A 23,605-nucleotide genomic window follows, 5' to 3' on the forward strand; every position below is an offset into this window, starting at 1 on the left:
CACTAGAATGATGGTCATATGATCCTTTTAATTATAAAAATTTCCTTTGGGTTGAGTGACTTAAAAACTTATAACTTCATACTTCACTCAAATGTATAACTGGCCTCTTTTATCTTCACTTGTCTTTTCTCATTAGGCCAGGAAACTAAAATGGTAATGTTATATTTTTACATAGAAACTTAAAATTTTCTATTGTGGTAGAAAATAACAGCAGTGTCAACAGAGTTATGAACACCAACTCCACATGAGGAATGCAGTTCAAATGTGGTCATTGACAGGTTAGATTATTGCATGTGTCATCGAATAGATATAAAATGGTATGTACTTATATGACAATAGAGAATGTACAAACCTGAAGAAACCTTTTCCTGCTCTCAGTCTGCATGTAAAGTGATTCTGGCAATGGAACTGAAGACATATACCCGGTTCCTCAGCCTGAAGTACTTTTTCCTCTGTTGCCAGGCTCCTGCTACCTCTACCTTCCACTCAGCAACTACTGAATTCAATTGGGTCCACCTCCGGTCTTCCCAATCAAGAAGAAAATTACTTTGATGAACACATGCACAGTAAACTGCAGTTTACAAATAAGAACAAGCAGGATAAATTATAAAGACTTCCTGCACAGAGAAATCTGTGATGCAAAATAAATGAATAGGGCACATAGTACAAAAATAAAGGTACATGTTTACAGTTAAATTAATGGCTGACATGAGGAAAGCAAGACAATTCTGCATACCTGTCATCTGAAAGATGGAACTAGATCTCTAAAACATCCTTCTACAGTGACAAGTTTAGGTTTCTGCTGTAAAGGTCACTATAGCAGTCATTAACTCATAAATGCCTGTTAGAGTGAACATTCACCTATTATGATGTATATCATTTGACCTTAAAAAGCATAACATTTATTTCCCATTAGAATGTTATGCTGGTCATGGAGGTTCTAGTAGTGTGTGTTTACTTCAGACAATATTCACTGTTGATTGTCTCCTTAGAGTCAGACTGAAGGAGCAACCTACCCAAAATATGCTATAGACATGATGAAACAAATATGACAAGCAAATTTATTTTTAAATACTTGTGTCACTTCATTTATTTGTTTGCATGTATGTGGGCATGAGTATGTATATGTGTGTATGTGCATTTATATGTGTGTTTTTTTGTGTGTGTGTGTGTGTGTATACCACTACAAGCAGTTACTAATCAGAAGACTACCCAAAACAGTGAAAAAATTGAGCAGTGTGTTATTCTCTTTTCCTAATGCAATTGTCCACCTGTTATTGCTTTATTCCACTCTAAACTTTCACCCAGTATCTTGATATTTATGTATCAATTATGGGAATACTCAGTTTTAGAAAAATGTTCTATAAGGTAAAATGATGAACATGATAAGTGATCTATCTATTCAGTGAGCTTGTTGTTATTTCCAAGAAAGCTGAGAGACAAATTTATAAGCCAAATATATTAATAACAACAAACTCAAGACACTTTGGTTACTACTACAAAAGAAATCTAGCCAGATCTTTTACCAGACTTTCAAGCAGTCTAATGTACATTGTTTAGGAAAATTGTCTCTCCCCTTGGACTTTGTCAGTTCTGCAAGATAAGTGAAAAGCTTTCTGAACCAGTGAGTCTGTGGCATGCAAGAGCCTTGTGAACACACAAATTCCTAGCAAACACACACAGGTGAGGAATAAGCTGTGTGCCAGCCAAGTTCTCAGGCCTTACATATCAGGCTTTAATGATATGTAAGCCAGAGATTTCACATACTCTCATGGAAATTACTGGATATGCAGAGAAGCATTTGTAGAAATCAAGGAGTCAATGTGTCATATCATATAATCAGGCTACAAATGCAAGCACATGGTAGAGACAAAAAATCATTCTTGAAAATTCCTCAAATTTTCCAAAGTTATGGGTATTACATTATAAGAACTGACCTTATCAGAATAATGGTAAGACTCAAGTACTATAGAATGGTTTATGAAAATTAGTATATAGGCTTGTTAATGCTGCTTGAGAAGCTGAAGCAGGATGATCAGTCATGCCATGCACGCCAAACTATACAGTATGATACTACCTAAAAAAAATCTCATTAGTTCAGAATAACATTTTGTACCTTTTGTTTTAAAGTTGCATTCATCTAGGGTTTCTTATACAGAATATATTTCAGTATGAGGGACTATTGAATGAGTGTGGGGATGATTGCCATTTGATTTTTGATAAGGAAGTGAACTTGTTACTGTTTACTAAAAAATTCTTCCCTGGCAGGTGAGCAAATCCTGTAGGAGAGACAGATCCCGTGCCTAGAAAAGGACAGGTCAGCCAGTTTGCAGTAAAGACTGACACGGCATGTTCAGAATCACTTTAACACCTGTTTAGCAATATTTGTATACACTTTGGCTTGTTTATTTGAAAATAATCCTTAGAGAGCCAACCACTTCATTCTTGCATTAACATTGTATGCATTTACATAAAATAATAGTATACAACTATTAGTGTTATCATCATGTTGTTTTTTTCCTTCCAATGATGTTTGCTAAAATGTAAAGAATTCATTCTGCCTGTCAAATAAAAGATGTTGGTTGTAAGTTGTTGGGTTCCCAGATCCTTAAGTGGATGATCATCTAATTAACTTAAAGTGAAAAATTCTGAAACAATTTGAGCTAATGATAAAACATTGCTGCCTACAAACAGAAATGAGTGTCCTTCAGCCATTATCATTTAATTTTGTGAAGAATTTTGTTATTATAAACTTCTATTACCCCCTTGATAATCAGCTTTCTAAATGAGATCTATTATGCTTCAATTAAGTTGGAGAATTAAAGGAATATGAGAAAATAAAGCTTTATTAAAGATGTGGTTGTGTCACACTAATATTCTGTTTTAAAGACCATTTTAGAGTTTAATTTCATATTCCAAAACATTTTAAAATGCTTATATGAAGGGAAAGGTGATTCACTTTACAGGGAATGTTTCTACAGTAATTGCCTTTTCTGACTCCATGACTTTATATCATTAGGCCAACAGAATAAAATATCTACTACCATTGATACATATATAAGAAATGGCCAGTGACAGCATAGGTCAAGTACATTAAGTTATTTTAAAGGTCCACTGTCAACTACGGTGTAACTTTACTTCATTTTATTACCTAAGTTTCATTAAATTCTCATTAATTTCCCCTGTTGGCACCCAGGTCAGGAAGCTACTAATTTTCCTTTGTCCTAAATACTTCAAGGAAAGGATACCTTCTTCCCTTTAGAGATTTCTCAACAACTTATTAGCCATACTTTCTAGGCCTCTTCTCATTTTCAGCTGTGCTTTAATAATTTTGTAATAATTTGAGGTACATGGCTGGGGTCCCAGAACGGGTTCATCTGGAAAATATCACCAAATAGTAGATGATTCTTCTGGAGATCTGTCCTTACACCAGTCAGTTCCACCCAGCTCTCCTTCACTAAGGGTAGTAACTAGATATGTTTCATCATGTTTAATTTCTATGAGTTCAACATTGTATACAATTAATATATTTCAATACTGCAACATTTTCTGTCTAATAGTGTAACATTTTCCCCTTTTTCACACATAAAATTCATACATGGGTATGAGTCACAGAGAATTTCTTTTTCAAGTACTTTCTTCCCTACTTTTGTTGATATTTAACCATTTTATTCACCACCCAATTCTGTTTATTTTACTTTTTGCAGAGAACTTGTAAACAGTGGTGATTAATGAAGAGGTTATGAGTATGAAAGAGTCTGACAGTGACATGGGAGGAGTTTTGGGGGCGAGTGTGATGGGTAGAACTAATAAAAATACAATACTCACATATGGAATTCTCAGAAATGAAATAAAGTAAAAAAGTAAAAAAAGAAATAAAAAATAAATGAAATAAAGTGCAAGCATGTAGGGGTAGGGTACCAGTGTTCTCCTTCCTGTCTTCCTCTATTTGGTTCCCTCCATAGTTCTATAATTGTTTGCCATGAAGAGCCATCTCCTCTCAACCTGTCTCATTCCCTCTGGGACTTGACAGATGCATACCAGCCATGACATTTGATTCAGAGCACAGAGTCCTGCCTAACTAGAACCCTCCAGATATGCCCTTTTCATCCTTGAGACACAGGATCTGTCCATACTTCTAGAGGAAACTTGTTCCAACTTGGTTCCTTGACCAAATTGCTTAAAGCACCTTACTAAAACAGGGAAGCAGACAGCCTGTATTTCCAAATTCCAAGCAGAGGGAATTGAGATACAATCCTGCTATGAATAGGCTCCATGCTGAGCATGGTGAATGAATATCTCTGCTGAAAAAAGACATGTGACTACTTGCACAAGAATCAAAAAGAAAGAAAGGAAAAATGAAAACAGATTCAACGAACAAACTAACTCCAGATGCATACATCTCAATGCAGATTTGTAATAGCCCAAACCTGGAAACAACCTAGATGCCCCTCAACAGAAGAATGGAAAAGGATAATATGGTATACAACTCAACTGTAAAAAATTGATGACATCATGAATTTGCAGGCAAATGATGGAACTAGAAAAAACCATCCTGAGTGAGGTAACTAACATGCACTCAGAAAGACAAACATTGTGTGTATTTATGTATAAGTGGATATTAGATGTAAAGCAAAGGATAACCAGACTACAATCCACAGCTCCAGAGTAGCTAGGTAATGAGGATAGCCCTAAGATGGACACATGAACTGTCCTGGGAAGTGGAATTAGATGAGATTTCCTGGGAGTGGAGGTGGTAGGAGAGGGGTATGAGAACATGAGGGAACCATATAGTCAAGGTGGGGAAGGATGTTGTGGAGGAGCAATGAAAGAGATATCTTAACAGAGAGAGCCAATCTGGGCTAGGGAGAAACCTGCTGCTAGGATAGTTCCCAAGAATCCACAAGGAGGACCCCAGGTAAAAATAGCAATAGTAGAGAGGATGCCTGAACTGGCCTACCCCTGAAATCAGACTAGTGAATATCCAAACTATCATCGTAGAGCTTTCATCCAGTAATTGATGGAACCAGTCACAGAGATAACACAACCAAGCACCAGGCTGAGCTCCAGGAATTCAGTAGAAGAGAGGAAGGAGGGAATGTAAGAGAAAGGTTGGTGAAGATCATGATGGAGAAATCTACAGAGACAGCTGGACCAAGCTTTTGGAAACTCATGAATTCTAGACCACCAGCTGTGGAGAGTCCAGGGGACTGAACTAGGCCCACTGTATGTGGGAGACAGTAGTGAAGCTTGAACTATCTGAGGGGCCCCTGGCAGTAGGACCACAATACACATCTGTTACACGAGCTAGCTTTTTGGACCCCAATCTCTATGTTGGTGTGCCATGCTCATTCTTAATACATGGAAGAAGGTCTTAGCCATACTCTAACATACTCCATGAGGAGGAGTGGACTGGGAGTGAGCTTGGGGAGAGGCAAGGGGGTGCAGGAGGACGGGTGGGAGGAAAATATGGTTGGAATGTAAAATAAAATTTAAAAATTAAATAAATTATAAAAAGTACATCATGAAACATGAAATATTATGCCTCCTCCAAAAAAATAAAAACACCAAAGTAACCACTCCTTTAAAAAGATGTAGCAAGCTCAAACAAACAAAGAACTCAAAAAATAAGTATGAGTATGGCTAAACTAGTTTAAGAGGATTAAAAGGGCAGGCATGGCTGTGTTTTCTTTGTTCCTTTTTTTTTTTTTTTTGAGATGGGGTTTCTCTGTGTAGCCTTGGCTGTCTTGAAACTCACACTGTAGACCAGGGTACCCTTAATCTCAAAGATCTGCCTCTTCTTCTGAGTGCTTGGATTAAAGGCTTGTGCCACAACCATCCTTGCCATTGTTGATTGCAGACCCACAGTTGAGAATGAGAGACATAAAGGCTTCTATGACCACATTTTTCTCCCACTCCACCTCCAAAAATAGAAACAGTCTAGACAGGAGGCCATTGAAGCAACTCTTAAATATTGCCATATGGGTCCTGAAGTGTAGCTCTTCACAGTTGATGACTTCTGACAGGGGTGGGGTTACTAGAGGGACTCAGTTTTCTTTAATAAGAATTTGACCACACCACACTGAGTATTTGGGCAACACTAATTGAAAATAAAAATTATGTTGTTGGGGTGGGGAAAGAAGGTTAATACAAAGACATGAATGAAATAGGGAAGTCAATGCAAAATCCTTTTCTGTTTGAATTTTTAAGAAAGCGCAAACTGAAATGACACTACAAAATCTCAGGGGAAAACCTCACCATCATGTCTAAACAAGACAGATGGAGATGGAAGACAAAGTTAAGAAATCGCATCACTTCATTAAATATAAATGAGATATTAAGTTAAAAGTGAAATGAGAAAAAAACAGAAACTAAGAAAGACATTAAAATATCTGTCCTCCAAATTCTGGACATAGAAGAAAAGAACCACACTGAGGTCATAGAAAATATCTTCAGCAAAATCATAGAAGAAAATTGCTCAATCTCAAGAAAGAAATGCTTATCCAGTCACAGGAGACCTACAAAACACCAAATAGACAAAAGCAGAGAAGAAAATTTTCATGACATTATATTTAAAACAGATAATAAATGAATGATATTGATAATTTATAGAAGAAAAACATAGTCACTGATAAAGCTAGACCTTTTAGAATAATAGCTGCTTATTCTATGAGAAACTTTAAAGCAAGAAGGCCTAGAAAGATGTACTCCAAGTCTGAAAGACCACAGTTGTTAATCCAGAATATTATGTACAGATAACCTGGCTATTAAATTGAATGGGAAAATAAAAACTTCCCATGACTAAAATAGACTAAAGGAATCAATGACTACAAAGGCAGCTGTGGCTAAAATAGTAGATGGAATCCTTAAATGTGAATGAAAGATAAACACACCCAAAGGGCAATAATAAAACAACATTAGGACATGGAACCAATGAGATCCAAGAAAATACCACAGAAGCAGCACACTTTTAAGGTTATTCGATTATGCAATAGACAGTTCATCCAGATATAAGCTAAACAAAGAAATCCTGTGTCTTAGTGTTTCTATTTCTATGATAAAACACCCATGAGCAAAAGCCACCTGAGGAGGAATTGGTTTATTTTCCCACACTTTGAGGTAATAGTCCATCACTGGAAGAAGTCAGGGCCAATAATGAAATCTGTGAAGGATCCTGAAGGCAGGACTAATACAGAAGTCATAGATGAATGCTGCTTTACCATCTTTCCAAATATATCTTATACACAGATTTGTTTCATTTAAAACTGCTGTTGCTTTTCTTAGAGAAATTATTTTCTTTAATATTTATCATCTCTTAAATAGTGCTATTGATTTTCTTGGTATCAAACAATATAATTAAGTATTAAAATCAAATTGTTTAGATGTTAGAGATTGGGGTTAGGAAGAGAATAGAGCATAAGGGTAAAAGTGTGCTGAATTTTACCTGGCAACTTTTTAGCATCTGTTGGGATAACACTTTTCTTTGCAAGTCTTTTAATGTAAAGCATTACAATTAATCAGTGAAATCTCTAATACTGAACACAAAACATTGCTCAAATATACCACACTTGTTTATAATGTGTTAGCAATTGTAATGTTAAGTTGTATTAGAAAAATTCTAGATTATTTATATTGGCAGTTTTTACCAATTTAACTTGGTTTTTACTTCTTTAGTGAACTATTTTATTATTCTCAATATTTTAGATTAATTTGGAAACAGTATTTTTGTCTGTCTTTGTCTCTTCAATCTTTTTTCTTTCTTCCTTTCTTTCTTTTCCTTTTGTGCTTCAGATAGCTCAAATGGGTTTGGGGTCACCTGATATCTAAGAAAGAAATAACGGAGTACTCTAGGATAATGTACTATTGTTCATAAAGGATTGAAAGGTAGGCAGAAAGGAGTGGAAGAAATGGGAACAGATGGGAAAGGAAAACAGAAAGAAGAGAAAGAGAAGAGAGAAGAAACAAGTGGGAAGCATAGAAGAGCAAAGAAGAAAAGAGAGATTGGAGAACAAGACAGAATTAACAACAAAACAAAAATTGTAGGAGTAGTTTTGTTCAGTATAATCTTTTCTGTTGTAATATATATATATATATATATATATAAATTTTTAATACAGAGTCATTTAAATCTAGGCTTAAATATGGTTTAGAGAATAGTTTATTTCATACCACATGCTAGACCAAGGTTTCTTAAATGTTTTTCACCTGAAAAATTTTATTGGACCCTGGGCTTAAGTTAAACAAAAAAGTATCCAAGTTCAAATTTTGATGGGTATAACTAACTAATAAATAAATATTTTGTGATCCATATAACTGTGACACTAACTAAACATTAAAGAAATTCCATGCTAATGGGATGGACATACTTCCTTGTTTTTATATAAGAAATTACACATTTGTTGAGTACTGATTACCACAAGTTATAGAGCATTGTCAATATTTTTTTCTGAATTGATTGACATCTTGATTTATAGTCTCCAATGAGGAATACATGCTTCACATAAATACATAAAATAAAATGGCAGAAGTATGCTTTGGGCCATTTCTGAAATTGCTGGAAATTCTATCTTCATATCCAAACAAAATTCAGTTAATGACTGCTTTAATGATACTGAAATCACCAACTCAAAGAGTGATTTTCAAAATCAATCATTCTCACAAAATACAATTCAAAGTTACATTGATTTTATTCCTACATGCTGGGAAATGATGGCAGGGAAGTAGTAAAAGTTCTTGTTTTCTGATATTAAACTATTATACTTATAATAAGACTTCTTCACTTTGACATGGAATGCCATACAAGGGAATTATTATGATCAATTATACTAACACAATGTTGACAGCTTTCTCATTTGCTGAACAAAGATAAATGTCACCATTTCTATTATACAATAGTATTCTGGAAGTATAATAAGCAAAACTGAAGATTTGCAATGGACAATGTTTAGATATACAGTACAATAAAATATTACAAAAATGGTTTAAAATTATGAGCAACTTTAGAAAAAGGAAGTAAATGCAGTAGTAATGAATTCATAGAAAATGATATATAGGATATGCTATCATTTAGTATAATATGAGTATTCCTCATATACAATTATTTCTGAATATATAGATACAGATATAGATGACATAGATATATGTCTATTTAACTACATAATCTACCCTTTGTGTCTCCATTCCTCTTTCTTAACTTACTAAATTTCTTAACTTACTAAATTGGCTGACTAAATTGGCTTATTTTATTATTACAAATATGATTTCTCAAAGAAAGGAAACAGTAGCTTTTCAAAAAACTTTATGTAGTTATTTGATACTCAGATACTAAATGAATCACATTGAATTCCACCCACCACACAAAAGACAATTCCAAAGGCCTTACACACTAAATATAAACTGTAAACACACATAAACATCCTTTAGAATCAATCAAGTCAGATATGTTCATGGTCGTGGAGTGTCCTAGTTGCATGGACACTGGCCTCTGGGACATGACAGATTACCTAAACCCATACATTGCTCCCTGAAATGGTAATAAGAATCCAAATAAGAATGTTACTAAATAAGTAAGTAAGGAAAGAAAGAAAGAAAGGAAGGAAGGAAGGAAGGAAGGAAGGAAGGAAGGAATGAAGGAAGGAAGAAAAAGAAAGAAAGAAAGAAAGAAAGAAAGAAAGAAAGAAAGAAAGAAAGAAAGAAAGAAAGAGGGTCTAGGCCACACTCTCTTATAGAACCCTTATGGTGGGCCTTGGGTTCTTTTGAGAAACTGTTTTAACCCTTGTGCTTATACCTACATTAAAATATGTTTATTGAACTCAAAATACTCATAAAAATTAAGTAAGAATTTGATGTCTAGTTCTTTGTCTGTTTGGGTTTCATGGCATTGTTCATTTTCATTGAAACATTTTAATCATTTCATAGAAATTGATGATTTTATCCTAGTCACAACCACCATATTGACTCTGCTCTGAGCATCTCCATTTCAAAGGCAAGAGTACAACATTCAGGCATTTAGTACCTTACCCATGGTGGCAGAGCCAGTACCTAAAAAGCTGGGATTCTACCAGAAGCTTCCCACCGTATGCTTTCATCTTTGATGATTATTTACACTCTAATTTTAATTTCTGTTTTCTGACACTTAAGAATGCAGTATCAAAGACATTTCTCAAAGATTAATATTCTTGTTGTTTTGCCATTTATAACAGATTAAGAAACCACTTAATTAATAACTGCATTTATTAGATGGTCTAATTTTACAACAGTGCCTGTTTTTTGAATTGTCATAGGACTTGATATTGTGCACCACCTAATATAATATATTATCTTGAACTTTCCACATCCTGATATATGTTGTTTTAGAACACATTTATTACACATTTGTCTCAATAAGATTTTCTTAAATATAGTCACAATTCTTTATCCTTTCATGGTCATTATATTTTTATAAAACATACATTGCATAATGATCATATATTTGTCATCTTCATTTTCATATGTTTTATTCCACAATGAAAATATCAAGAATAGTCATCGTGATTCTGCTCCATGTCTCACTTATTTCTTAATTGTAGGGCAAGTTGTTTCTAAGTCCCTTAGGATCTTATGGCTGCAGAGTTTCTAGCATCATTCTTCCACATACTGTTTGGAAGGACAACTGCTCAAACCAAGACAGCAATATGACTTGGCACACACATGACCTTTACACACTTCCATCCCCAGGATGGAAGGACAGACTGTAGTTTTGAATTTACTTATCAGTATGTCTACCTTCTAGAGATTACGTACAAGTAACTACACCTGGTAAGATTCTTTTAACTTCTGCTTAGAAGTTTGCAGTGACAGTAATCAGGAGGAAGCTATAGCTTCTGCCATTGCTTTTGCTAATTTAGGTTCACTGATAGAGTCAATAACCAATTTTAGAAACATAAAGTAAATCCCCAAGGTTTTCTATCATATGTGGGGCCTTGCATTTTGCTGCATGACAGAACTCCAGTTCTGTAACTCACTCTGTTTTAGAATTTTGCTAATTAGCAGTTGTTTATAACATTTTAAGTAGCTCTGGTTAATTGCTGGAAACTTGCAATGTGCTGTGTTTTATGGTCTGCAGAGCATTGCTATTTGAACACTTATGAACTGATGGCAGTGAAGGATGAGCAGTTCTTAAATAATTACCGGATATTGTGTGTATTCTTTGGGTAGTATAATTGAAAATTAGTTACAGTATTTTGAAAATGTTAGCCAGAAGTTCTAAAATATTTGTCTCATTTAAAAAGGTCTCTTTAACTTTAGTATATTTCTGGATTTCCCTATCTCTCAGATGTGATTAATTATATCTACTTTCAAAAAAGAAAGACAGGAAGATAACATTTTTAAAAATGTGGTAAGGTACATCATAATCTTTTGGAAAATGAATGAGGAAATATTACATAGAAATAAAATATTATTACAAGCTAATAATATGGAATTGTGACACTTTGTGTAAACCACAGGGAGGAATAATTTGTCCTTAAAACTCTCTCATGATGAATTCCTTACACTTCTTACTTCTGTGCTATTCAAGTTATTGTACATTGTGTGCATAGATTTTTTTCCAAAAGAAAATGTAACTATTATCTATGTATGGAATCCTGAAATTCATAATCACTTGGAACCTCTCTCTAATATATTGTACGTTAGAAAATTGCATTTATAAAATTATAGGCTTCATTAGATAATTCTTTAGTGACAGAAAAGTTTAGAATGATTTATTGACAGCTTCAAAGGCTAAGGCATATATGAAGATTTCCAAAAGAATGAATGTTTCTATGCTTATTACCAAAAGTGCTCAAATTAGCTCAAGGGAGGACTTTCATTTATATCTTGAGAAGCTAAAGTTTGGTAGCCTCTCAGCTGAAGCAAACATGCTAGCAATATATTCTTAAACATGGGATTTCTTTCTTGTTTTCCATAAGTCCAAATGGTAGTAGAGTTATATAATCCTGTCTCTCTAAGTGTTCTTTATAACCAGAACCACTCTTTAGATCTTTTCTACAAGATTTTTATGACTTAGATATTACTATAAGGTTTGTGAATTTCTTGAGGGGTTTGACAATAGAATACAATGTCAAAAGTGATTATCTGAACTTGTCATATTACCCTAGGTCTTGTGTCAATCTATTCTTACTGGATGTTCAAAGTCTGTATCTAATTTGTACCTGAAGGCATATGCTAGACAATTCCTCAACTAGAAAGGGTGGTGCAAGGGAGGAATGAATAAATGTTCTAGAACATCAAGTAAATATGCCAAAGTTCATAGTTCTTTTAATTTGACATTTAAGTGGTATTAATGGATAGTATATACTTGAGATTAACTGAGTCCTTGAGTAATCTCAGAACTCGCAGTATTTTTTGCCTGAACATCTTCATGATTCTCTCTATCTTCATAACTTTAAGTGATATTCTGATATGTATGAATGGAAAAATTTAAAGGGCAATAAATCACACCTCTAAAGGGCAGTCTGCTAAGTGTATGAGGAGAACAAAGGTTCTTTTAACCCAGTTAGATTAAAAATATTAATAGCTACAATAAATATGTCAATTTTATAGGCAAGCTAATTTTTTTCTTGGTTTTATTTATTAAAAAGTAAAAAAGTTGAAGCAAAAGATAGACTACAGTTATGATTACATAGAAATTTCCCAATGATTTAACTTACTTTTTTGGACAAGTATAATGATACATCTTTACATTGGTATGACTTATTGTTTAAAAATAACACAAAAAACTATTTTAATGTGGTTGTATTGACTAAAAATCCTGTGACAGGATTTCTGAAAATTGATGTTTATTTAGTTACCTAGTTTGTAGAGTTTGAAATGATGTCTCACAGTGGGTGTTTTTCTTTCAGGATGCTAAGTAATTTTCAAATGCACTATTTTCTTTCCTTTTTGTTTTACAAAACAGGGATTCTCTGTGTAGGAACCCTGGCTGGCCTGAAACTCACCCTGTAGATCAGGCTGGCCTCAAACTCACAGAGATCCACCTGCCTTGCCTCCTAAGCACAGGTATTAAAGGTGTATACCACCACACCTGACTGTACGATTTTTTTTTATCAAGACTTAGAGGGGAAGCTGTAGGTATCTCACAGATGAAAGACAGAGATTCTTCTAAACGTTCTACAATACTATACTATGGCATCTAACTGTCAGCATTGTCAACCTGAGCTATAGTGTGCTAAAAACAGGTGTGTGACCACATGTAGTACAGAACAAATTTTTAAAAGTTATAGTCACCATGTTACCTAAGAAAGAGAATTATGATATGAAACAATTCAATAGAAAAGAATTGTATCTCTTTTATGACACAAGTCAGGAATCCTAAGCTGCAGGAGACCAAGGATAGACCATCAAGTGTGAGTCCAGATGGGGCCATAAAAAGAGTTCAAGAGCAATGTAAAGTACATAGTGAATTCTTTGTTGAAAAACCAAGGGCTGCTGCTCAAAATGATAGGCCAGAGTTTGAAGATCTCCGCTGAAGGCCTCACCCTCCCTGGGGAGCAGAAAGGGGATGGGATAGGGGATTAGTGGAAGACAGGGGAGGAGTGGAGGGAGAAAGAACTGGGATTGACATGTAAATTAAGCTTGTTTCTAATTTAAATTTTAAAAAGGAAAACAAATTAAAACAAAACAAACAAAACAACAACAAGGACTTAGGATAGATATGCTCATGGTTAGAGTTCTCTTAGCATGCTCCAGGCCCTGTACTGGATACCTAGCAATTTAGGGGCAGGAGTCATGGAGTGACTGGACCATGAGCATTCTGAGTTTATCATTGTGTTTTCTATTTACGAGGTTGTACATGACTGTGACACTGTGAGTTGATAGAAACTGTAGAAGGCAAGATGTCTTTGCTGAAACTGAATCACTGAGGTTGGGCTCTTGAAGAATGTATTTTATCCCCTGACCTTCACTCTTTGGCTCCCTGTCTCTGCTTTCCAACTGGGGAGATATGAGCTGTTTTCTGATATCATACAGTCTTAGGTATGGTCTTCAGTCTCCTAGAGGCCAAAACAGTAATATCATCTACCCAGGACCATGACTGAATTCACTGAAATTATTAGCCAAACCATATACTTTCTCATTTTTCATTGCTTTTTATTTTAATATTTTTTCACAGTATCACAGTGATAGAAAGATGAATAGTACAAGAGGAGAGGGATCTAAAGACAGATTCTCCTTCACTTACAAATGATGCTCAGAGAAAAAAAATATATTTCTTTTTTTTGTTGGTTTCTTCCTACTATTTAAAGCCAACGCTCAAAGTTCATAATTGGTTTGCTTCAGGGAATGGAACAGTGAGATAATCTGAACAGACAGACATTACAAATGCTGATTTATCGCTCATGAGTAATCAAACAGTGTAATCAGTACATGCCTGAAATCGGCACCAATGTATATCAGTCTCTAACCTCTGCAGGATATTTTTGTACAAAAGAATTTGTAGAACTTCAGATCTATAAATAGTCAGTGTAAAATATTTTTAATGTTCATTTGCTATTTAATGGAATGTGTTTGTGGGAACAGAAGTTCTTCTGATTATAATTAGTTTAAAAGCATAATAAGCATTTCTAATATTAACAAGTGTTTGAAATCAAATTCAACGAATATTGACAATGTGTGTCAGAATTCACCAAGTAAATTTAAATTTTACTCTAGTCAGTTAAAAAATGAAACTGAGATACATTTTTATTTTATAAAGAGGGCATGCATTTTTAAATAATACACTGTCTAGCTACTGTCTGGTTTCCAGAATCTCTTTAGTAGTGTGGATCCTGAGGGTATCTTTATTTTCACAGAAAATTTAGCAATCTTTTCCTCCCCATTGGTGCCATGAATCCAAAAGCAGAGCTATTCTATATGCAATGGCCAGCAAAGAAGTGCTGGAAATTTTTGAATGAATGAGAAATTAAATTAAATTAAATTAAGGCCAATGTTCCTTTCTGTACAGAATTTGAAACATGATATTATTCAGGGTTAGAAAGTGGCATTACCAAAATGTTACTAGAATGCTATCCAAATATATGATAATCATATTTATAAATAAGCTTCCTTAGTAAGCCAATGTAACCTGGGAGTACAAACAGGCAAAGTCAATGGGGGAAAGGTGAAAACTTTTGAAAAGTGTCATAGTCTCAAGAGATACGTATTTTCACTGAAAGGTCACTTAAATATACCATGCTCTATGAAGCAAAAGTACAGGTCTAGGACATGTTTTAATTAAGGGTTAACAGTGATTTTGCTTGTTTCAATTACCTACAATCAATGTATTCCAAACAAGACGAAAAAAATTACTGACACAAGGTGCCTTAGTTCCTCATGTATGAAAAGGAGCCCATTCCACATAGAAGGATACTCTATCAGCCTAGACAGAAGGCCTAGCCCCTGCTCCAAATGATATGACAGACATTGAAGATTCCTCATGGAAGGACTCACCTTCCCTGAGAACCCGAAAGGGGATGGGATAGCAGGCTAGTGAGGGGCAGGGGAGCAGGGGAGGGAGAGGGGAATTGGGATTGACATGTAAAACAAGCTTGTTTCTAATTTAAATTTTAAAAATGTATGACTATAGACCACTGCTCACCAGAAAAGAAGAAAAAAATGCCATAGTTCTATAATACTACTAAATACCACATTAACCATAATTTATTTATCTTGGTATTATTGATGTATGATTTAAGCTTCATTGTAGTATGCATTACTTGGAAGAAGCATGATATAAAGAACAATTAATGTTAATTGTGTGGTTTCAGAAATCTACTTGAGGTCTTTGTAAACTATCTGCTGAGCAGACTAATATAAATTCAAAAGAAATAAAAAGAAGAATAGAAACAATACTTTATTTTTTAACAAATAAGTTTAATTTTAGAAAAACATAACTTAAATTAAATTATTACTCAAAGACATATACCTTTAAAGGAAATAACTGTTGAGAACTTTGTATTACACTGAAGTTTCTCATTTTGGCAAGTCATGGACCACTGAGCTAACTCATGGTACCTTTTTATGTATTCTGAAATAGGATTTAGGAATCTGAATCAATACAGTAAAAATTAAAAATCTAGAGACAGTAGATAACCAAGATCAGACTATGATCTACTTTCAAGATCCAGATTAAAATGAAGGTTGAACCCCAACTTTTGAACAACCACAGTTATTCCATGCCCTGTGATTTTAAGACAAGATTTAAAGCATTTAAAATAATGTCTCTTTTTATGAGAAGAGGAAAAAGCATATACCATTATATCTTTATTCTGTATGTCAAAAACAGAATTGCGTAATTTTATAGAATAAAATGTTTCTAGTCGGGGGGGGGACACTCTATGTGCAAATAGACATATGCTATTGGTGAGGTAAAATATTCCCAAATAAGCAAAACACCCTGACTAAGTCTGCAATGCCTGTTTTGAAATTGGTCCATGAAACATTGCTGTCATGCTACTAATTTTGTTGAGGACAGACAGCAAGTCTTGGCCAAATAAATGTTCTTTACAACTCAGTGTGAATGTGGTCAGTCAATATTGACCTAGAAAGAATCTTAGTCTAAAAGACATGTGATTAAGCTACCATGAATACAGTGTTTCGTGTCTTAACTGACCTAAACATTAGAACATTTAATGTTGGAAGTCTTGAAATCATTAGTAGTCTAGCAGTGGTAACTAAGTATTTTAAGGTAAGATTTCAGCTGTCTAACATAGAAATTTTAGGAAGATTATGGTTGTTAGTGCATTTTCTGATGCTGTAGCAAAGTACATTAGTATCACTTTCTAGAATGTAAGAGAAGTATATTTATCTCACATTTATAGATGTTCATGTGAGATAGAGCAGGAAAGACCCTGATTCTTCCACCAAGATAATGTGAGCTACTTTTGAGAATTGCTTCCACAAAGGCAATGTTTCAGAAGCTGCTCACCCTTCCCTTTTGGTTTTCAGCAACTTCCTCACAGTGAGCCTGAACTTGACTGAATATGAACTTCAGTCAGTGACAGTGGAGCATTGTCACTGTCTTGTCAAGATAGAAACAAGCCAACACATGACTATGTCGTTGTGTTAAGTTCAAGTACCTGACAAAATGAAGGACAATGTGTGCAGAAACCTTGCAACCCTCAGTATCAGTTGACTATACCTGTGGAAGCTCACCATTTAGGAGACAATTTTTTTTTCTTTCTGTCCTCAGCTGTCCTTTGCAGTGACTGCTGTCTGCTGGGGGACAGACCTCAATAAAATCTGTGTGACGCTTAATGGTGATTGTCAGCTTGACTAGATTTAGAATTACCTAAATGAAACACCCCTGGCAGAATATTTGAAGGCATTTCCAGAATTGATTTAGTATAGAACTCTAAAATGGGTGACATCATCATATGAGCTAGGGTCCAGATTCTACACAAGGGCAAAAACAATCAAATGTCAACATCCCCCTCTTTCTCCTTTTGCTCTGTCAAAAGAGGTGGGGGAGGGGAAGATAGTGGCAATGGCCACATTGCTATGGTGATTTTGTGGGACTAGCCTCCCTATACCAATGACTTAGAGTTTTCCCTTGGTGGGCACTGATTTTTTGTTTGTTTGTTTGTTTGTTTGTCTGTTTCTTTCTTTCTTTTCCATTGCTATTGCCCTTGCTGTTTTGTTGTTAGACAGTCTTTGGTTCTTAGGAGCATTGACATGCAGAATGATGCAGATCTATTTAATATGCTTATGTAGATTATATTATGAATTTTAAGCAAGCTGATAAAATAATTATCACTAGTGATTTTCCAAAAACCCTTAGTATTATTTACCTCTTCTTTTTATCCTCTGTCCTATACCCCCTCCTCCCTCTCATGTTAGATTCCCCACAATTTTCCATCTTTCCCATTTCATGGAAACTGTGTGCTCCTGTCTCCCTGCCTAGATTTTCTTCTCCTCCCAACCCCCATTTTGAGAAACAATAGTGTGTTCTAAGAGAAGACGAAGATATTCCATCCAAGAAGGAATTCATCCAAGTCAGAAAATAAACAAACCACTAGTTTCAGAAAATCACCAAGTCTGACCAGATTCACTGAGTCTCTTGTCTCTCAAGCATATATAAGCCTTAAGGACTGCTAAGAGACTCTCTCAGGTAGGCAGGGTCATCTGGAGGAGGAAGAAACCAGGGAGATGAAGTCCCTGGAATAGATTCAGACCAACTAAGGTATCTGGAAAGGCACCTGTGTTTTCTGTTGAGTAGTCTAGCTTTCTTGAGCTGATATCCACACTAACACTATGTTTTTGGTAGGTAACACAGCTGTCTTTGAATATTTGCTGCTTTGGCAAGAAAAAAATCCCATACCCACATTCCTTTAAGCAATCTCAATAAATCTCATTCATTCCAAACTTTGCTGGGTGTTTATTAGGAATCTTCCTAGGAAATTAAAGTTCTCTCCATCTACTCTAAGTCATCCAACACTCTCTTTACACTCCATTGAAATCACATTGTGAATTTATCCATGGACAATTTGTGTCCATGACTCATAATTACCACCCCTTGTTTAAATCACTCACTTATTTTGGGGCCTATATTTTGTGAGATTTTAGTAATACATATGACCATGTTTCCTTCAGCATATGAGTTATCTTTAATGAGAAAATGCTCGGTCCTGGACTCATAGTTTTAGACCAAAACATTTTTTTTCCTCTGAAAAAATCTTCTCTCATTGTACTGACTTGCAAGATTATCAACAGCGAATCAGCCCAGAAATGTGCGGCTTGCTCTTGAATCTTTTTTAACTTTGTTAACTAATATCATACTATTTCCTTAAATTTTAGAATTATTACCTCTTTTTCCACTTCCATCTTCATAAAATTGTCTTCCATCACATACCCACTTATTTTTTTTTAACTACACAAAGCCACCCACCAGCCTGTTTTCTGACCTTTGCTCTTCCTGACATTTCAGTATGCTCTCTCCAGCTTAAAATATTCACCTAATTCTGCTACTTGTATCATCAAAATATTCAATGATAATATTTGTCCTTTAATCATTTTAAGCATATATCTAGAATTTCCAGAAAACAAAGAACTTGCATTGGGATGCTGATTTTCTCTTATGGCTACTAATGTTTAACAAACATCCAAATTCTATTTTAGATTTTAAAAATGCATGGAGAAGAGGAAAAGATTATTCTAAAGAAGATGGAACATGATTAATCAGTATTTAATATAAAAATAAAGACCCTGACACAGATACTGGGGTTCCAGCTTCAATCTGAAAAACAAATCATCTGGACACTAGCTTATGAAAAGCGTTCCTGGCTCCACCGAACCTCAGACTGCAATCCCAGACTTTTATGCTCTCCTCAACATGACTGGAGAATCCTGAGACTGAATGTCTTCCTATTCTCAATGGGGCTGGGGGCAAATGCTATCTCTGAGACCCTTTTCCTGTCTTAAATACTTCTAATGAGTCCTGGAATTCTAGGTGTGTGATCCCAAGTGCTGTGATCTTTTTTTTTTTTTGTGTGTGTGTGTGAGCTGTTTCTCTTTAGGACTGGATATAATTTGTATAGCTCAGAGTGGCCTTGAAATAACAGAGATCCCAAGAGTTGGGATTAAAAGTGAGTACCACCACCTGGCTTCTATAGCTTGTGGCTTTGAAAGACTTTGCTTTGTGAATCTTCAGGTAAACTTTAATAAATAATAAATAATATGTTAACATAGAGCACCATTTTTATTGCTTGGTTTTGTAAAGTTAAGACACTAGATTGGATTTAAATTCCCTTCTCTTTGTCTGGTCCATATTTTTAAAGATAGTGATCAGCTAAAGGATGATGCAAAACTGGACTCCAGAGAATTAGCTACAGTTCAGTTGAAAAAGAATCAGAGTTAGAATTGACTTTATATTCGTAATTATTTTTATAAGAGGCAATAACCAAAATTTTCTACCAGTCTTGTTAGTTTCACAGTAATGAGATACAAGCAATAGATTGACCCTGAATTATCTGAATGTGACTGTGAAATAAGAAATTCAAATTACAACACTTTCCAAAGAGGCAAATAGGCAGAAATCTCCAGGAAGGAAACCAACTGGGCACCTGGAAAATGGACTAGACTATTGAAAAACATCATCTTTCTTTACAGTAGAGAAAAAGTGAACAATAAAGATGTAAATAAAAAACTATCATTTTACATATATATTTGAGGATTTATATCACATATTACATAAAACAGTTTATTCTCTTCAATATTATACTTCAGACATCACTCACATTTTAATGAATACCATAGCTTCCCAATGTTTTTTTTTTCTCACTATATAACCCAGGATGCATGCAGACTCTCCCTCTTTGGTCCTCAGCCTGCTCTGTGCCAGGATTTACAGTTGTGTTCCACTTGTCCTCGCACCAAACATTTTCCTGAATTGATGAAATTCTATAGTATAGTATTCATCACGCTTGTCTAACTTGATTATTCAGTACTATTGCTTCTTTAATATGCTGTTTTGGATTTATGCTTGTGGTCAAGATGAGGCAATATCATAAACTGAAATATCTCATCAAGATAGTGATGATGATTACAAAAGCATTATACAGAATTTAAGGATCTGTAAGAAAGGCAAGCATTTTTTAAGCCAATCAGAAAGGCCTCTCTGTAGAGGTTTAGTTTACAACAATCAAGGGAACAAATAACTAGCAAGGGATTTCGTGGGTCCAGAGTCTCTGAAAGCCAAGCATTCCTGCCATGCAGGAGCTGTGTCAAGGCTGCTAATATGATTAGAGCAAAGCAGGCACCACAGGGCATGGGACAGGGTTGAAGATGTGACAGTACAGAGGTTCACAGCATACATGAGAGAGAATAAACTTTTCTTAAATTGCATACCTTGGAGAAGTAGCAACAGGTTGATGATATAATTCATGTTTCTAAACAAAACAAAAACATTCCTCCAGAGTGGAGAAATCACTGAGAGCAGAACCTTTCCTTGGGGTCCTGGTATACAATAGTGACTACACATGATGGTCTGTAGCATGGACTAAGGTAAACACAGAGTTTGGTATGAGATATGAGACTGCGTTTGAAATATAGGTCAAAGGAAGGGATTGAGCATTTTATTTTAAAAACTACATACATAAAGAACTGGGGATACTAACAATTGTTACATAATACTTACAAGATAGACTGGATGTGGGGAAAATGAAGTTATATTTAAAGACCCATGTTGAATAATCAAGAAAGTATATAGTCAGTTTGAAATATTAATATGTCCAGGATGGGAAATATAAATGAGACAAGCACTGATGGATTGGTTGCATTTTTTATGTGGGAAAATATACAATATTTTTGGTTTTGTCCCTTCGATTGTTAGAAATGTATTATTCTCATTTTTATTCTACCTTACAAGATGTTGTCTCTTTTCTTAGCAAAAATATTGTTCCTCCGACATGAAACATAAAGTGAATGCTGGTGGGCATAGAGGATGCATGATATACACCATTCCTAACCATTTAGGAAGAAGTAAGTTGAGATCCTTTCTAGTCTGGAAAATATATTTCTAAAACCTTTCTTCCCAAATAAAAATTGTAAATAAAGAAAATGAATTATCCTTTTGGAAAAAATCTTACATGCACGGTCATTAAAACTAGCATATGTTTTGTGGAAGTTACACACTATTTCAATTCAAATAAACTTAAGTTGGATGCATATATTGTGTTTGCCTGTCTCAGAACTAGTGGAAGTTGTAAATATCACAAACAGCTTTATTCACAAGTTGACATATTTGTTGAGATAATACTAACTACATACAAAATGATCCGATAAATGTCTGGAACTGTAACTGGTTAAGGAAGTAATAAATAGTATGGAGCTGCTGACAATTAAATTCAACACTATAGGCAAAGTGGATAGACCACAGGAAAATCTGCAGCTGAGCATAGCTTACCAAGAGGCTGGCCTGCGATGACCCTGGCATTTTCTCCAGCCACGGCAGCTCTTGCATGGCGCTCACTCATGTATTGGACAAAAGCATACCCTTTGTGAACGGAGCAGCCAACGATTTTCCCATACTTTGAAAAAATAGCTTCAATGTCGACTTTTTTGACGATGGCTGTATTTAAATTGCCGATGAAAACCCTGGAGTTGATGGACTTGGGGTCATTCTTATTGGTAACATTGCTGGTCTGTGTTTTGCCCGTCATGGTTGGCTCACCTTGTTTTAATCCTTAAACAAACAGACAAATAAGATAATCAGAAAATAAAATAACTAAATTTAATATATTTCACTGGCATTGAAAAAGTTTCAAATTGTCATCTGGAAATGCAAATTTATGAATATTACTGATTGTCTTGTAAAGAAAATTTAATAATATTCACGGTACACATCGATTGACTAAACCATGTTAGGAAATTCTCATAATTAATTACATATAGTTCTCAAAAATGCTTCAATTTTGTATCCAATATCAGCCCTGAGTATGACTGAATATTTTATAGTCATTTTATTTGTAAAGATACTTATACTTGATAAGGAAAATTTAAGGAATAAACCTGTTTATTCTGTGAAAAGAAGAAAAGAAGATAAAAGTCCACATGTGCAAATCTGATGAAAGGGATATTTAGTAACACAGAATTTTGCAGAGTTTGAGCACAGGCTGTATGAGCTATAGGCTCTGTAACAGGCACACTGGTTATCTGCTTCAGCAGAGGAATCCTACAGTCAGAAGCCAACAACTCATCCATTAAAGGCTAAAGAAAAGAAAAAAAGAAAAGATTAATATCAGAAACTTGATTTGGATTCTTTTGCATAAGGGAAGAATAATTAGTTCTCTTCATGACGCTTAATTGAACCAATAATATATGTTATCACAGTCAAATGTAAATAAAATGATATGAACAGCCATTATTCATCAATACTAAGAAAATTACACTGGAATACTGGAGCTTTTTTCCTCAACTTCATTTTTTAAGTAAAGTCAATAAAGCTTTTGTTTGAAAACATGAAGATCCATAGCCATATTTAATGAGTGTTGATGCTTGTCAGGTACCCTCTTCTGTTTAGAAAAACCATTATGTGAAAGGAAACCTCAGGAGGATTATACTCTGGTTGGGATGGTCATTAGTTATGGCTAGCCAATGGATACATTTTCTTAGTGATAGTAACATATTTATATGAAGACTGCCTTTAAAATATTTCAGGTATAAAATAACAAGTGCAATTGATGCTCAAGAATCATTTTAAATGACACTTTTCACTTAGTTGTTAATCTAGTAGAGTCTCAAAGCCACATAAATTGGGTATGCATGAAAATTCACTGTGTATTTAAAAGAAGTGCTCTTGAAATCAAGCACAAACTAGTAGCATAAAAATGTTTCAAATAAAGCTATTCATTATTACATCTGAGGTTATATAACTTTACTCCAATATAGTCGCTAACACAAGTCATCATAATGAAGGTAGATCTAGTAAACAAACCATTAAGCCATTTACATAAAAATTAAGGGAAATTATCAAAAAGAATGATTTAAATCTGCCCTATATTATTCCAGCTTAGCTACATTTTACTTGTTACTTCATTATGAAATATTCAAGCTAGAATTGTAGAAAATAAGACTAATACTTTTTTTAATCATG

At 34.6% G+C, this 23,605-nt stretch overlaps 1 protein-coding gene across 1 annotated transcript in view; it reads right to left on the reverse strand.

The window, feature by feature from the left end:
* Positions 1-22,190, reverse strand: part of Ralyl (RALY RNA binding protein like) — a 322,662-nt gene extending 300,472 nt beyond the window's left edge. The window contains exon 1 of the mRNA XM_035438706.1: positions 21,917-22,190. Within this exon, the coding sequence (XP_035294597.1) occupies positions 21,917-22,172 (256 nt within the window). The 5' untranslated portion in view covers positions 22,173-22,190. The remainder of the gene's footprint in view (positions 1-21,916) is intronic.
* Between the last annotated feature and the right edge of the window lie 1,415 nt (positions 22,191-23,605).

The sequence above is a fragment of the Cricetulus griseus genome, chromosome 2, assembly GCF_003668045.3.
Source record: "Cricetulus griseus strain 17A/GY chromosome 2, alternate assembly CriGri-PICRH-1.0, whole genome shotgun sequence".
Taxonomy (NCBI): domain Eukaryota; kingdom Metazoa; phylum Chordata; class Mammalia; order Rodentia; family Cricetidae; genus Cricetulus; species Cricetulus griseus.